Consider the following 17356-nt stretch of genomic DNA (forward strand, 5'->3'; position numbering starts at 1 on the left):
CTCAGTAGAAGCATTCAAGTCTTACCTTAAAACTCATCTGTATACTCTAGCCTTTAAATAGACCTCCTTTTTAGACCAGTTGATCTGCCGCTTCTTTTCTTTCTCCTATGTCCCCCCCTCCCTTGTGGAGGGGGTCCGGTCCGATGACCATGGATGAAGTACTGACTGTCCAGAGTCGAGACCCAGGATGGACCGCTCGTCGGGACCCAGGATGGACCGCTCGCCTGTATCGGTTGGGGACATCTCTACGCTGCTGATCCGCTTGAGATGGTTTCCTGTGGACGGGACTCTCACTGCTGTCTTGGAGCCACTATGGATTGAACTTTCACAGTATCATGTTAGACCCGCTCGACATCCATTGCTTTCGGTCCCCTAGAGGCGGGGGTTGCCCACATCTGAGGTCCTCTCCAAGGTTTCTCATAGTCAGCATTGTCACTGGCGTCCCACTGGATGTGAATTCTCCCTGCCCACTGGGTGTGAGTTTTCCTTGCCCTTTTGTGGGTTCTTCCGAGGATGTTGTAGTCGTAATGATTTGTGCAGTCCTTTGAGACATTTGTGATTTGGGGCTATATAAATAAACATTGATTGATTGATTGATTTTAACAACACTCAATAAACGTTTGGGAACTGAGGAAACTAATTGTTGAAGCTTTGAAAGTGGAATTCTTTCCCATTCTTGTTTTATGTAGAGATTCAGTCGATCAACAGTCCGGGGTCTCCGCTGTCATATTTTACGCTTCATAATGCGCCACACATTTTCCATGGGAGACATGTCTGGACTGCAGACGGGCCAGGAAAGTACCCGCACTCTTTATTTTTTTTTTTACAAAGCCACGCTGTTGTAACACGTGCTGAATGTGGCTTGGCATTGTCTTGCTGAAATAAGCAGGGGCGTCCATGAAAAAGATGGCAGCATATGTTGTTCCAAAACCTGTATGTACCTTTCAACATTAATGGTGCCTTCACAGATGTGTAAGTTACCCATGCCTTGGGCACTAATGCACCCCCATACCATCACAGATGCTGGCTTTTGAACTTTGCGTCGATAACAGTCTGGATGGTTCGCTTCCCCTTTGGATGTCGAATATTTCCAAAAACAATTTGCAATGTGGACTCGTCAGACCACAGAACACTTTTCCACTTTGCATCAGTCCATCTTAGATGATCTCAGGCCCAGAGAAGTCGGTGGCGTTTCTGGATGTTGTTGATAAATGGCTTTCGCTTTGCATAGTAGAGCTTTAACTTGCACTTACAGATGTAGCGACAAACTAACAATGACCCCAAACACACGGTGGTAAAGGAATGGCTAAATCAGGCTAGAATTAAAGTTTTAGAATGGCCTTCCCAAGAATCGAACTGAACTCGGGGGCCGGTAAGGTGTCATCCCTGGGCCGGATTTGACCCCCAAGCCGCCAGTTGGGAGACCCTGCTGACCGTGAACAAAAGATGGACTACACCCTGGATTGATAGCTGCTCAAACACAGCTGCGTTAACCACTACACTAAATGTACGTCCTCAAACATGCACTTGATGGTTGGCAGTTCTACTTATTGTGCGGTCATACTAAAGACCGGCAGGACAAATAAAAAAGTACGGTGCCAATAAAACCCAGCAGGAGTAGTTTACCTCACCATTGCATAGCTGTCGGCGCCGTGACAACCTCCTATCACCACGGTGATTTTGGGCACTGAGGCGCAAGCCACTGCTGACATCATTGAACCTTGAGCCTTCAGGCAATTGCTGTTCATGTCCGCCTGAAAGACAGAAAGGAGAATGGAGAGAAATAATCAGATATGAAGAGGTTTTCAAAGTCCGGAACAATGAACCTTCCCTTAAAGCAGACCTGACCACATGTGTCCCTGTCCGGCCCGCCTGAGGCCAGTCATAAATTACTAAATCAATTTTAATGATGATGATGAATGTTTATTTATATAGCCCCAAATCACAAATGTCTCAAAGGACTGCACAAATCATTACGACTACAACATCCTCGGAAGAACCCACAAAAGGGCAAGGAAAACTCACACCCAGTGGGCAGGGAGAATTCACATTCAGTGGGACGCCAGTGACAATGCTGACTATGAGAAACCTTGGAGAGGACCTCAGATGTGGGCAACCCCCCCCCTCTAGGGGACCGAAAGCAATGAATGTCGAGCGGGTCTAACATGATACTGTGAAAGTTCAATCCATAGTGGCTCCAACACAGCAGTGAGAGTCCCGTCCACAGGAAACCATCTCAAGCGGATCAGCAGCGTAGAGATGTCCCCAACCGATACAGGCGAGCGGTCCATCCTGGGTCCCGACGAGCGGTCCATCCTGGGTCTCGACTCTGGACAGTCAGTACTTCATCCATGGTCATCGGACCGGACCCCCTCCACAAGGGAGGGGGGGACATAGGAGAAAGAAAAGAAGCGGCAGATCAACTGGTCTAAAAAGGAGGTCTATTTAAAGGCTAGAGTATACAGATGAGTTTTAAGATGAGACTTAAATGCTTCTACTTCTATTTTAACAAGAATTTATGTTGAGTCTGCAATACAACGGTGCTGTTTTTTTTTTTTTAAGCGTTATTTGCATTACGTAATTGTGAGCGAATGAACAGCGGCAATCACAAATTAAAAAAAAATTAATTAAAAAAAAACATCTGTCGTGAGTCGGTGATGTGCTGTCAGGTGAGGCAAGTGAGACAGTGCCTCACCTGCCAGCAGGTGGCTTAACCATGAAATGTTCCAAAACGAAGCATCCATCCATCATCTTCTGCTTATCCGAGGTCGGGTCGCGGGGGCAGCAGCCTAAGCAGGGACGCCCAGACTTTCTTCTCCCCAGCCGCTTGGTTTAGCTCTTCCCGGGGGATCCCGAGGCGTTCCCAGGCCAGCCGGGAGACATAGGAGCTTTGGGTCATGACCGAAAGGATGAGATCACGGGTACAAGCGGCCGAAATGAGTTTCCTTCGCCGTGAGATAGGGTGAGAAGTTCTGCCATCCGGGAGGAACTCAAAGTAAAGCCGCTGCTCCTTTACATCGAGAGGAGCCAGATGAGGTGGTTCGGGCATCTGGTCAGGATGCCACCCGAACGCCTCCCTAGGGAGGTGTTTAGGGCACGTCTAACCGGTAGGAGGCCACGGGGAAGACCCAGGACACTTTGGGAAGACTATGTCTCCCGGCTGGCCTGGGAACGCCTCGGGATCCCCCGGGAAGAGCTAAACCAAGCGGCTGGGGAGAAGAAAGTCTGGGTTTCCCTGCTTAGGCTGCTGCCCCCGCGACCCGACCTCGGATAAGCGGAAGAAGATGGATGGATGGACATGCTTTAAAATGTAAACATTTCACGTCCAACCGGTAGGAGGCCATGGAAAAGACCCAGGACACTTTGGGAAGACTATGTTTCCCGGCTGGCCTGGGAACGCCTCGGGATCCCCCGGGAAGAGCTAAACCAAGTGGCTGGGGAGAAGAAAGTCTGGGCTTCCCTGCTTAGGCTGCTGCCCCCACAACCCGACCTCGGATAAGCGGAAGAAGATGGATGGACATGCTTTAAAATGTAAACATTTCACGTCCAACCGGTAGGAGGCCATGGAAAAGACCCAGGACACTTTGGGAAGACTATGTTTCCCGGCTGGCCTGGGAACGCCTCGGGATCCCCCGGGAAGAGCTAAACCAAGCGACTGGGGAGAAGAAAGTCGGGGCTTCCCTGCTTAGGCTGCTGCCCCCACAACCCGACCTCGGATAAGCGGAAAAAGATGGATGGATGGACATGCTTTAAAATGTAAACATTTCACGTCCAACCGGTAGCAGGCCATGGAAAAGACCCAGGACACGTTGGGAAGATTATGTCTCCCGGCTGGCCTGGGAACGCCTCGGGATCCCCCGGGAAGAGCTAAACCAAGCGGCTGGGGAGAAGAAAGTCTGGGCTTCCCTGCTTAGGCTGCTGCCCCCGCGACCCGACCTCAGATAAGCGGAAGAAGATGGATGGACATGCTTTAAAATGTAAACATTTCACGTCCAACCGGTAGGAGGCCATGGAAAAGACCCAGGACACGTTGGGAAGACTATGTCTCCCGGCTGGCCTGGGAACGCCTCGGGATCCCCCGGGAAGAGCTAAACCAAGCGGCTGGGGAGAAAAAAGTCTGGGCTTCCCTGCTTAGGCTGCTGCCCCCACGACCCGACCTCGGATAAGCGGAAGAAGATGGATGGACATGCTTTAAAATGTAAACATTTCACGTCCAACCGGTAGGAGGCCACGGGGAAGACCCAGGACACGTTGGGAAGACTATGTTTCCCGGCTGGCCTGGGAACGCCTCGGGATCCCCCGGGAAGAGCTAGACGAAGTGGCTGGGGAGAAGAAAGTCTGGGCTTCCCTGCTTAGGCTGCTGCCCCCGCGACCCGACCTCGGATAAGCGGAAGAAGATGGATGGACATGCTTTAAAATGTAAACATTTCACGTCCAACCGGTAGGAAGCCATGGAAAAGACCCAGGACACTTTGGGAAGACTATGTTTCCCGGCTGGCTTGGGAACGCCTCGGGATCCCCCGGGAAGAGCCAAACCAAGTGGCTGGGGAGAAGAAAGTCTGGGTTTCCCTGCTTAGGCTGCTGCCCCCGCGACCCGACCTCGGATAAGCGGAAGAAGACGGATGGATGGATGGACATGCTTTAAAATGTAGACATTTCACGTCCAACCGCTAGGAGGCCACGGGGAAGACCCAGGACACATTGGGAAGACTATGTCTCCCGGCTGGCCTGGGAACGCCTCGGGATCCCCCGGGAAGAGCTAAACCAAGCGACTGGGGAGAAGAAAGTCGGGGCTTCCCTGCTTAGGCTGCTGCCCCCGCGACCCGACCTCGGATAAGCGGAAGAAGATGGATGGCAACGTGACACTGGCTCAAATCAAGCACTAAACGGATACAGTACCTTTACGTTAACTACCTGGTACGTGGCTGCATACCTTCCAGCCCTGCCGTGTACTTTACACCACCAGCAGTGGGAGGGTGTGTACCTGCGTTGAGGAGAGGGTGTGTACCTGCGTTGAGGAGAGGGTGTGTACCTGCGTTGAGGAGAGGGTGTGTATCTGTGTTGAGGAGAGGGTGTGTATCTGTGTTGAGGAGAGGGTGTGTATCTGTGTTGAGGAGAGGGTGTGTATCTGCGTTGAGGAGAGGGTGTGTATCTGCGTTGAGGAGAGGGTGTGTATCTGTGTTGAGGAGAGGGTGTGTATCTGTGTTGAGAAGAGGGTGTGTACCTGCGTTGAGGAGAGGGTGTGTACCTGTGTTGAGGAGAGGGTGTGTACCTGTGTTGAGGAGAGGGTGTGTACCTGTGTTGAGGAGAGGGTGTGTACCTGCGTTGAGGAGAGGGTGTGTACCTGCGTTGAGGAGAGGGTGTGTACCTGCGTTGAGGAGAGGGTGTGTACCTGTGTTGAGGAGAGGGTGTGTACCTGCGTTGAGGAGAGGGTGAGTGCTGCCGAGGGTGCAGTGTTCTGGAGGAAGAGGAGTGGGACGTCTCTCTGGTCACACAGCTGGACAAAGTGGCTTCCTTTCAGGGCAGATTTATAGGACAGCTGTCCGTTGTTGGCGACTATTCCTACAAGGTGACTGGAAGCACAGAAAGTGACACGTGAACTCTTCAGAACAGTTTTCATCATCATTTAAAATGTTTTGGACACAGCAGTGATGTAACATGCTCATTAAAGTGAGCATTAAAGTATTATTTTTTTACTTTCAACGCTTGAAATATTTTAACAACTTAAGGTTTGGAATATTTTGTTTTGCGTTTTATGGCCTTTTATTTATAATGGGAAAATACGAAACAGTTCTGAAAATAAGTTGCAGTGTGGAATAATTGAGGTTGGGTAATTGATGTCATTGATTTGGATACAGTCCACAAGTACAGGTAGAAGAAAAATATACATTTTACGTTGCCTACTGAGATGGAATGAAAGAAAGAAGGAATGAATTGGTTGCGTTTATAGAACTCACACATACTGTATGCTAGATGAGTCGCCCGCTGGCCTGTTCTAAAAATAGCTCAAATAGCAGCACTTACCAGTGAGCTGCCTCAATTTTTTAAATTGTATTTATTTACTAGCAAAATGGCTTTGCTCGACATTTTTAATTCCAAGAGAGACAAAACTCAAATTTGAAAATCCAAGAAAATATTTGAAAGACTTGGTCTTCACTTGTTTAAATAGATTCATTTATTTTTTTACTTTGCTGCTTATAACTTTCAGAAAGACAATTTTAGAGAAAAAATACAACCTTAAAAATGATTTTAGGATTTTTAAACACGTTTTACCTTTTAAATTCCTTCCTCTTCTTTCCTGACAATTTTAATCGATGTTCAAGTAATTTTTATTTATTTATTGTAAACAATAATAAATACATTTTAATTTAATTTTTCATTTTAGCTTCTATTTTTTTGAGGAAGAATCTTTGTGAAATATTTCTTCAAACTTGTGATTAAAATTCAAAAAAAATATTCTGGCAAATCTAGAAAATCTGTAGAATCAAATTTAAATCTTATTTCAAAGTGTTTTAAATTTATTTTTACAATTTTTGTTCTGGAAAATCTAGAAGAAACAATGATTTGTCTTTGTTAGAAATATAGCTTGGTCCAATTTGTTATACATTCTAACAAAGTGAAAATTGGATTTTAACCTATTTAAAACATGTCATCAAAATTCTAAAATTAATCTTAATGAGGAAGAATTACTAATGATGTTCCATAAATTCTTTTTTAAATTCTTTCAAAAAGATTCAAATTACCTAGTTTTTCTCTTCTTTTTTTCGGTAGAATTTAGAATTTTAAAGAGGCGAAATTGAAGATAAACTTTTTCAAAATGTAATTTTCATTTTTTTCCTGTTTTCTCCTCTTTTAAACCGTCCAATTAAGTGTTTTTTTCATCATTTATTCCCTACCAAAAACCTTCTGTAAAAGGAAAAAAAAAATGTATGACGGAATGACAGACAGAAATACAATTTATTTAAGTGTGTATCAAACTGGTAGCCCTTCGCATTAATTAATCAGTACCCAAGAATAGCTCTTGGTTTCAAAAAGGTTGGTGACCCCTGCTGTATACATATATACATACATATACACATATATATGCAGACATATCAGTGGCCAAGTGGTTAGAGTGTTCACCCTGAGATTGGTAGGTTGTGAGTTCCAACCCCGGCCGAGTCATACCAAAGACGATAAAAATGGGAGCCATTAACTTCCTGCTTGGTACTCAGCATCAAGGGTTGGAATTGGGGGTTAAATCTGGGATTGCACAAAGGTTAAATTAGGGCTGGGCGATATGGCCTTTTTGTAATATCTCGATGTTTTTAGGCCATGTCACGATACACCATATATATCTCCATATTTTGCCTTAGCCTTGAATGAACACTTGATGCATATAATCACAGCAGTATGATGATTCTATGTGTCTACATTAAAACATTCTTCTTCATACTGCATTAATATATGCTACTTTTAAACTTTCACGCAGAGAGGGAAATTCCAACTAAGTCAATTTAGCAAAACTGTATTTATTAAGCAGTGGCCCCAACATGTCATTTCAAAACAGAAAGTGCAAGATTGTCAGAGACATTTTAAAACAAGCTGTGAGTGCACTTTTGTGCATGATGTCACTAAGATGACTTATCAAAACAACACTAAATTAAAGTGCAATTTTTGTACGGAACGCCACTACAATTGTTTGAAACCAATAAAGTGCACTTTTGTGCATTATGTCACACAATATATTCCAATAACTGTCAAATAAAAATAAGCTGCATAATAGGAAATCAAATAGTGTATGTCCTTCGCTATGTGGTAGGTTCCTGCGGACGTTATCTTTTGTTGTAGACTTTTTTTTTTTCATACGGTGTTGATGTGGAAATGGTTGCCTCGGCAATTTGTTGGTGTGGCACCGAATGGAGATGTTGACATGCGGAGTAATCACAGCAGGTGACTTTTCAAATGATGCTACATATTAGCAGTAATGCTACTTTTTTTTTTTAGCAATGCTTTTGCTCACGCTTGACAAATTACGGTTGTCTGTTCGACATCTTCCCGCTTGAAGCCAAACCACCGCCAGACGACGGACCCCCTGCTGTTTTTCTTTGGAATTAATTCTTCCTTCATTTGTTACCAGATTCGGACCTTCTTTCTCTCGTATCCAGTACTCTGGAATGCCCTCCCGGTAACAGTTCGAGATGCCACCTCAGTAGAAGCATTTAAGTCTCACCTTAAAACACATTTGTATACTCTAGCCTTTAAATAGACTCCCTTTTTAGACCAGTTGATCTGCTGTTTCTTTTCTTTTTCTTCTATGTCCCACTCTCCCTTGTGAAGGGGTCCGGTCCGATCCGGTGGCCATGTACTGCTTGCCTGTGTATCGTCTGGGGACATCTCTGCGCTGCTGATCCGCCTCCGCTTGGGATGGTTTCCTGCTGGCTCCGCTGTGAACGGGACTCTCGCTGCTGTGTTGGATCCGCTTTGGACTGGACTCTTGCGACTGTGTTGGATCCATTGTGGATTGAACTTTCACAGTATCATGTTAGACCCGCTCGACATCCATTGCTTTCCTCCTCTCCAAGGTTCTCATAGTCATCATTGTCACCGACGTCCCACTGGGTGTGAGTTTTCCTTGCCCTTATGTGGGCCTACCGAGGATGTCGTAGTGGTTTGTGCAGCCCTTTGAGACACTAGTGATTTAGGGCTATATAAGTAAACATTGATTGATTGATAGCTGTGGTGCGAGCGGTAATCAAACGTTACCCATGCTGCTACCTCTCTGCTCCGCGAAGCGTATGACGCAACAGTATGTGACGTATGTAAGAAGGTGCGCTTGTTTTACGTCTCTGTGAGAAGGAGGGACAAGAAAAAGTGATTAGAGCCTGTAGTGTAATGCCCGCAGCTAAAAGCAACTGCGTGAGAACGTATACTCGAATATCACGATATAGTCATTTTCTATATCGCAAAGAGACAAACCCGCGATGTATCGAGGATAACGATATAGCGCCCAGCCCTATGTTAAACACTTACTTACAAGGAGCAAATGACGGTTGTAATATTAATGTGTGTTTGCAAGTGTGGGCTGTTTTTATACCCATGGATCTTTGCGAATCCTGTGGTGAGTGTGGTTCCAAAGCAGGCTTTAAACTCCTGGAAGCGACTGCCGTCTGTCAGCCGACTAATAACCTAAAATATGGACACAAGAATCACAATTTCATCCTGTTAAAATGTATGTGGGCAAATATATCAATTACAAACCACGTCTCCATATGAGTTGGGAAATTGTGTTAGATGTAAATAAAAACAGAATACGACTATTTGCAAATCCTTTTCAACCCATATTTAATGGAATGCACTACAAAGAAAACATATTTGATGTTCAAACTCATAAACTTTATTTTTTTTTGCAAATAATAATTAACTTAGAATTTCATGGCTGCAACACGTGCCAAAGTAGTTGGGAAAGGGCATGTTCACCACTGTGTTACATCACCTTTTCTTTTAACAACACTGTGAATAAACGTTTGGGAACTGAGGAAACTAATTGTTGAAGCTTTGAAAGTGGAATTCTTTCCCATTCTTGTTTTATGTAGAGCTTCAGTCGTTCAACAGTCCGGGGTCTCCGCTGTCGTATTTTACGCTTCATAATGCGCCACACATTTTTGATGGGAGACAGGTCTGGACTGCAGGCAGGCCAGGAAAGTACCCACACTCTTTTTTTACAAAGCCACGCTGTTGTAACACTTGTCTTGCTGAAATAAGCAGGGGCGTCCATGAAAAAGACGGCGCTTAGATGGCAGCATATGTTGTTTCAAAACCTGTATGTACCTTTCAGCATTAATGGTGCCTTCACAGATGTGTAAGTTACCCATGCTTTGGGCACTAATGCACCCCCATACCATCACAGATGCTGGCTTTTGAACTTTGCGTCAATAACAGTCTGGATGTTTCGCTTCCCCTTTGGTCCGGATGACACTATGTCGAATATTTCCAAAAACAATTTGAAATGTGGACTCGTCAGACCACAGAACACTTTTCCACTTTGCATCAGTCCATCTTAGCTGATCTCCGGCCCAGAGAAGCCGGCGGCGTTTCTGGGTGTTGTTGATAAATGGCTTTTGCTTTGCATAGTAGAGCTTTAACTTGCCCTTGCAGATGTAGCGACTAACTATGTTTAGTGACAGTGGTTTTCTGAAGTGTTCCTGAGCCTATGTGGTGATATCCTTTAGAGATTGATGTCGGTTTTTGCTACAGTGCTGCCTGAGGGATCGAAAGTCACGGTCATTCAATGTTGGTTTCCGGCCATGCCGCTTACGTGGAGTGATTTCTCCAGATTCTCTGAACCTTTAATTGATATTATGGAGCATAGATGTTGAAATCCCTAAATTTCTTGCAATTGCACTTTGAGAAACGTTGTTCTTAAACTGTTTGACTATTTGATCACACAGTTGTGGACAAAGGGGTGTACCTCGCCCCATCCTTTCTTGTGAAAGACTGAGCATTTTTTTTGGGAACCTGTTTTTATACCCAATCATGGCACCCACCTGTTCCCAATTAACCTGCACACCTGTGGGATGTTGCAAATAAGTGTTTGATGAGCATTCCTCAACTTTATCAGTATTTATTGCCACCTTTCCCAACTTCTTTGTCTTGTGTTGCTGGCATCAAATTCTAAAGTAATGATTATTTGCAACAACAACAAAAATGCTTATCAGTTTGAACATCAAATATGTTGTCTTTGTAGCATATTCAACTGAATATGGGTTGAAAAGGGTTTGCAAATCATTGTATTCTTTTTATATTTATATCTAACAAAATTTCCCAACTCATATGGAAACGGGGTTTGTACGTTTTGTTTATCCAGGTGAGATAAATGAGCGTGCATGACTTACCATTTTAACATCCAGACTGTGGTTGTAACTTCTGGGGGCAAGACCCAGAAGCTCCTCTGAACAATACAGTGGTTTCTCCTCCTCTTTTTTCCTCTTCGTCTTCTCTTCATCGTCCTCCTCCTCGGGGAGTGTGAAGTTAAGTGTGGATATGATGTTCCGGGTGTACTCAAAAGCCTCTTTTTCATCCCAAGCAAAATGGTCCACGCAGCCACTCACCCTAAATCAGATTGGTGCAACATATTTAGAATTGTGTAAAGATGGCAGTTATCATTGTGTTGTTTAGCCAACCTACTCCGCATGAAGCCTGGCTCCTCCAAGGTCCTCTGGTGTGACTTCCTCTCCTGTGGCAGCTTTGACGAGAGGCGGCCCACCCAAGAACATGGTCCCTATCCGGTGCACCATCACTGCCTCCTCCGCCATGGTGGGGATGTAAGCGCCACCCGCTGTGCACGAACCGCACACCACCGACACCTTTTGATCATGAGGGCCGGGCTTTTATCTTAGAGGACCTACTGCACCATGTGTCAATCAATGTTGGTGTACAGTCACGAACAAAAACTGTACACTTGTGAAGAACATAATGTCATGGCTGTCTTGAGTTTCCAATCATTTCTACAACTTTTATTTTTTGTGCTAGAGTGACTGGAGCACATACTTGTTGGTCACAAAAAAACAGTCATGATGTTTGGCTATTTTATGAATTTATTATGGATCCGGGTTCAATCCCGGGCTCGGGATCTTTTTGTGTGGAGTTTGTACTCCGGCTTCCTCCCACCTCCAAAGACATGCACCTGGGGATAGGCCCCTCCCACCTCCAAAGACATGCACCTGGGGATAGGCCCCTCCCACCTCCAAAGACATGCACCTGGGGATAGGCCCCTCCCACCTCCAAAGACTGGCACCTGGGGATAGGCTCCTCCCACCTCCAAAAGCATGCACCTGGGGATAAGCCCCTCCCACCTCCAAAGACATGCACCTGGTGATAGGCCCCTCCCACTTCCAAAGACAGGCACCTGGGGATAAGCCCCTCCCACCTCCAAAGACATGTACGTGGGGATAGGCCCCTCCCACCTATAAAGACATGCACCTGGTGATAGGCCCCTCCCACTTCCAAAGACATGCACCTGAGGATAGGCCCCTCCCATCTCCAAAGACATGCACCTGGGGATAGCCCCCTTCCACTTCCAAAGACATGCACCTGGGGATAGGCCCCTCCCACCTCCAAAAGCATGCACCTGGGGATAAGCCCCTCCCACCTCCAAAGCCATGCACCTGGGGATAGGCTCCACCCACCTCCAAAGACATGCACCTAGGGATAGGTTGATTGGCAACACTAAATGGTCCCTAGTGTGTGAATGTTGTCAGTCTGGGCGGTATAGCTCGGTTGGTAGAGTGGCCGTGCCAGCAACTTGAGGGTTGCAGGTTCGATTCCCGCTTCAGCCATCCTAGTCACTGCCGTTGTGTCCTTGGGCAAGACACTTTACCCACCTGCTCCCAGTGCCACCCACACTAGTTTAAATGTAACTTAGATATTGGGTTTCACTATGTAAAGCGCTTTGAGTCACTTGAGAGAAGCGCTATATAAATATAATTCACTTCACTTCACACTATCTGTGTTGGCCCTGCGATGAAGTGGCGACTTGTCCAGGGTGTAACCCCGCCTTCCGCCCGAATGCAGCTGAGATAGGCTCCAGGACACCCCCCGCAACACCAAAAGGGACAAGCGGTAGAAAATGGATGCATGGACTAACAATCATCTTATGATATGATGTACTTAGTCCATAAGTACACAAACGTGTACTTCATGTTTAGTGACATGCTAATTCTTGTTTTTACACTTTTTTACCCCCAAATTCCGTTGTATGTTATACTCTTCTGACACCACCAGATGGCAGTATAAGTGTCCATATAAGCGGCCATAAGACCCCAATTCAGTGGTGTACACAATTTTGGAAATAAGAGCTAAAAGGTGCTGTTGCCACTAAGCCTTTAGTTAAAGGGGAACATTATCACCAAACCTATGCAAGCGTCAATATATACCTTGATGTTGCAGGAAAAAAGACCATGTATTTTTTTAACCGATTTCCGAACTCCAAATGGGTAAATTTTGGCGAATTTAACGCCTTTCTGTTTATCGGTCTTGTAGCGATGACGTCAGAACGTGACGTCACCGAGGTAACACACCCGCCATTTTCATTTTCAACACATTACAAACACCGGGTCTCAGCTCTGTTATTTTCCGTTTTTTCGACTATTTTTTGGAACCTTGGAGACATCATGCCTCGTCGGTGTGTTGTCGGAGGGTGTAACAACACTAACAGGGAGGGATTCAAGTTGCACCACTGGCAAGAAATCTGCCGCCAGACCCCCATTGAATGTGCCAAAGTGTCTGCGCGTTTTACCGGCGATGCTAAGACAGACATGGCACAGAGATGTATGGATAACCTGCAGATGCATTTGCAACGATTAAGTCAACGAAATCACAAAGGTGAGTTTTGTTGATGTTGTTGACTTATGTGCTAATCAGACACATTTGGTCGCAGCATGACTGCCAGCTAATCGATGCTAACATGCTACGCTAATCGATGCTAACATGCTATTTACGCTAGCTGTATGTACATTTGAAACTAGATACCCACATTTAATGCGAAACAAACGCTTACCAATCGACATATTTAAGTTGCTCCAGTGTCACAAGATGCGAAAGTCCTGATCGTTTTGTCCGCACATTTTACTGCTAATAAGGCAGCCATGCTATGGGCCACTTCATTAGGTACACCCAGGCTATGGCCGAATAGCGTCAATAGCTATTCGCTCAATAGCTTCAGTTTCTTTTTCAATTTCGTTTTCGCTATCTGCCTCCATACTCCGACCATCTGTTTCAATACATGCGTAATCTGTTGAATCGCTTAAGCCGCTGAAATCCGAGTCTGAATCCGAGCTAATGTCGCTATATCTTGCTGTGGTAACCGCCATGTTGTTTGTATTGGCAGCCCTGTATGACGTCACAGGGAAATGGATAGTCGCATCGCAAATAGCGAAAATCAGGAACTTTAAAGCTTTTTTTTAGGGATATTCTGGGAGGTGTAAAATTTTGAAAAAAACAAATAAAACAAGCCACTGGGAACTGATTTTTATTGTTTTTAACCCTTTTTGAAATTGTGATAATGTTCCCCTTTAAATCACCAGTTCCATTGGCAGCAAAACAGGCCCAGAGCATAATACTAACACCACCATGCTTGACTGTAGGCTATTGTTCCTGTGAATTATTGGACTCTCAAGACAGCCATGACATTATGTTTTTAGTGACATCATGCACAAAAGTGCACTGATAGCCTGTTTTAAAATATCTCTGACAATCTTGCACTTTCTGTTCTGGAAATGACATGAATGTTTGTGCCACTGCTTAGTAACTGTTGAATAAATTAAGTTTTGCTAAATTGACTTAGTTGTGATAAAAGTTTAAAAGTAGCATATATTAATGCAGTATGAAGAAGAATGTTTTAATGTAGACACATAGACACATTACTTGTTGAGAAGATATTATAAGCTTTCATGTCAGTCTCTAAAATTGTCCAATATTCAAGTCACTATGCGTGTTCTTTTCTCACAAACCAGGGTCCTCTTTTATAAAGATTACTACGCACAAAAATGTTGCGTCGACAAAGGTGGAATGTGCGTGGATAACTTTCACTGCGAATTGTTACACTGATTAAGCTGCTTGGTATCTTATTTACTAGAGATGTCCGACAATGGCTTTTTTGCCGATATCCGAGATTGTCCAACTCTTGGTTGCCGATTCCGATATCAACCGATACCGATATATACAGATGTGGAATTAACATAATATTAATTTTGCCGTGATGCCCCGCTGGATGCATTAAAGAATGTAACAAGGTTTTTTCCAAAATAAATCAACTCAAGTTATGGAAAAAAATGCCAACATGGCACTGTCATATTTATTATTGAAGTCACAAAGTGCATTATTTTTTTTAACATGCCTCAAAACAGCAGCTTGGAATTCGGGACATGCTCTCCCTGAGAGAGCATGAGGAGGTTGAGGTGGGGGAGGGGAGGTGTATATAGTAGCGTCCCGGAGGAGTTAGTGCTGCAAGGGATTCTGGGTATTTCTTCTGTTGTGTTTATGTTGTGTTACGGCGTGGATGTTCTCCCGAAATGTGTTCGTCATTCTAGTTTGGTGTGGGTTCACAGTGTGGCGCATATTTGTAACAGTGTTAAAGTTGTTTATACGGCCACTCTCAGTGTGACCAAGTATGATTTGCATTCACTTGTATGTGTGTGAAAAGCCGGAGGTATTTTTCTGTAGGTATCAGTCTCCTTTAAGGTTTATTGGTGCTCTGTACTTCTCCCTACGTCCATACAGCGGTGTTTTAAAAAGTCATACATTTTACTTTTTGAAACCAATTGTTATGATCCTCTGCCCGGATCATATTTTGATTTAAGTTTTTGAGTCTTTTTGTGTTTTCTGTTTTTGTTTTGGACTCTTTCGGTTCCTGGTTGTACTTCCTTGTTTAGTAAGTTACCATAGTTACGCATTAGTTTCACCTGCCCCTTGCTTTTGACGAGCACCGGTTTTCTGATTGCTGTCCTTATTTAAGCCTGCCTTTTCCGTTGATTCAGCCTTGCTTCCTAATTTGTGTTCGCACAACAGTGACGACCTTGATCCTCGATTCGGTTATCCCATATCAGTACTTGCTAGCTTCCGCGCTAAGCCTTTTGTTCCTCTAGCTCCCATGCTAGTAGTTTTGTTTTGCCTTTTGTGCCCTGGGCAAGTTTTTCTGTTCATAGTCTGTTTTTATTTTAAATAAACCCTTGTTTCTTACCTTCACGCTGTGTTCGAAGCCCGACTGCATCATTTAGAGAACGACTCCGCATCACAGTAGGAAGCAAGCAAGTACTGGTAAGGGATTACCGAATCGAGGATCAAGGTCGTCACTGTTGTGCGAACACAAATTAGGAAGCAAGGCTGAATCAACGGAAAAGGCAGGCTTAAATAAGGACCGCAATCAGAAAACAGGTGCGCGTCAAAAGCAAGGGGCAGGTGAAACTAATGCGTAATTATGGTAACATACTAAGAAGTACAAACAGGAACCGAAAGAGTCCAAAACAAACAGAAAAGACTCAAAAACCTACATCAAAATATGATCCGGGCAGCCGGATCATAACACTGATACCGATAATTTCCTATATTACAATTTAAAGCATTTATCGGCCGATTATATAGGCAGCCCGATATTATCGGACATCTATATTTTTTACTATTACACACATACACATACACATATGCGGTTTAATGTATATTTAGTCAGTCCTTACCTGTGGGATCTTCATTGAGGACATGATGGCTTCATTATAAAACGTTCGGCCTCCCTGGTTCTTGTCAGGAAAGATCTCCGACTGTGAACGTTTTGTAAGAAATCAACAACAACTGTCTGTCTTTCAAAATATCCACCATAGCATTGAGAGTATCAACCTGCAGTGGTAGAAAAGCTCCTCCGGAGTCGACGAGGTAGACACAGGGTAGACGATTCTGGATGGCCACCTCTTGTGCTCGCAGTTGCTTCTTGACTGTGATGGGATACGCTGTGCCCCCCTTAATCGTGGCATCGTTGGCGATGAAGACGCACCACAGGCCGTTAATCTTGCCAACACCTGCACAGTCAAACACGCAAAGTCGGCGCATTAAATTTAGGAGTAGGGATGGGCGATACATCGATATACTCGATTTGTCTCTGTGCGATATAGAAAATTACTATATCGTGATATTCGAGTATATAGGCATTACACTACAGGCTCTTTTCACTCTTTCCTGTCTGTCCTCATAGAGATAAAAGAAGTGCACCTTCTTAGATTAGCTGTGATGCTTGCGGTGCAGTGCGAGTGGTAACATGAGCCAAAGAAGGTGCCAATCTGGTGATAAATGAAGGAAGAATTAATTCCTACGAAAAACAGCATGGGGTCTATAGTCTGGCGGTGGTTTGGCTTCAAGCGGGAAGATGTCGAACAAATATGCGGCAAAAGCGTCGTTACAAAAAGCAGCATTACTGCTAATTTGTAGCATCATTTGAAAAGTCCCCCGTCGGACAATGAAGCATGCTAGAAACTAGCGGGTAATACGACAGAAGGTGCGAATCTGGTAACAAATGAAGGAGGAAGAATAAATTCCCAAGAAAAACAGCAGGGGGTCTATCGTCTGGCGGTGGTTTGGCTTCAAGCAGGAATATGTCGAACAAGTATGCGGCAAAAGCGTTGTTACAAAAAGCAGCGTTACTGCTAATTTGTAGCATCATTTGAAAAGTCCCCCGTCGGAGAATGAAACGTGCTAGAAACTAGCGGGTAATACGAGAGAAAGAAGGTGCGGATCTGGTAACAAATGGAGGAGGAAGAATAAATTCCCAAGAAAAACAGCAGGGGGTCCATCGTCTGGCGGTGGTTTGGCTTCAAGCGGGAAGATGTCGAAC

The 17356-nt window shown here is 44.7% G+C and overlaps 1 protein-coding gene and 1 long non-coding RNA gene across 2 annotated transcripts in view; one reads left to right on the forward strand and one right to left on the reverse strand.

The window, feature by feature from the left end:
* Positions 1 to 17356, forward strand: part of LOC133540850 (uncharacterized) — a 50583-nt gene that overhangs the window by 5669 nt on the left and 27558 nt on the right. The window lies entirely within an intron of this gene.
* The window catches only part of si:ch211-198n5.11 (methylcrotonoyl-coenzyme A carboxylase 2), a 53980-nt gene that overhangs the window by 1377 nt on the left and 35247 nt on the right, over positions 1 to 17356 (reverse strand). Inside the window, exons 4-10 of the mRNA XM_061883822.1 lie at positions 16369 to 16547; positions 16212 to 16292; positions 11167 to 11345; positions 10875 to 11091; positions 9077 to 9168; positions 5417 to 5573; positions 1632 to 1754 (exon numbers count right to left, since the gene is read on the reverse strand). Coding sequence (XP_061739806.1) covers positions 1632 to 1754; positions 5417 to 5573; positions 9077 to 9168; positions 10875 to 11091; positions 11167 to 11345; positions 16212 to 16292; positions 16369 to 16547 — 1028 coding nt within the window. The remainder of the gene's footprint in view (positions 1 to 1631; positions 1755 to 5416; positions 5574 to 9076; positions 9169 to 10874; positions 11092 to 11166; positions 11346 to 16211; positions 16293 to 16368; positions 16548 to 17356) is intronic.

Source organism: Nerophis ophidion, linkage group LG22 (genome assembly GCF_033978795.1).
Source record: "Nerophis ophidion isolate RoL-2023_Sa linkage group LG22, RoL_Noph_v1.0, whole genome shotgun sequence".
NCBI classification, from domain to species: domain Eukaryota; kingdom Metazoa; phylum Chordata; class Actinopteri; order Syngnathiformes; family Syngnathidae; genus Nerophis; species Nerophis ophidion.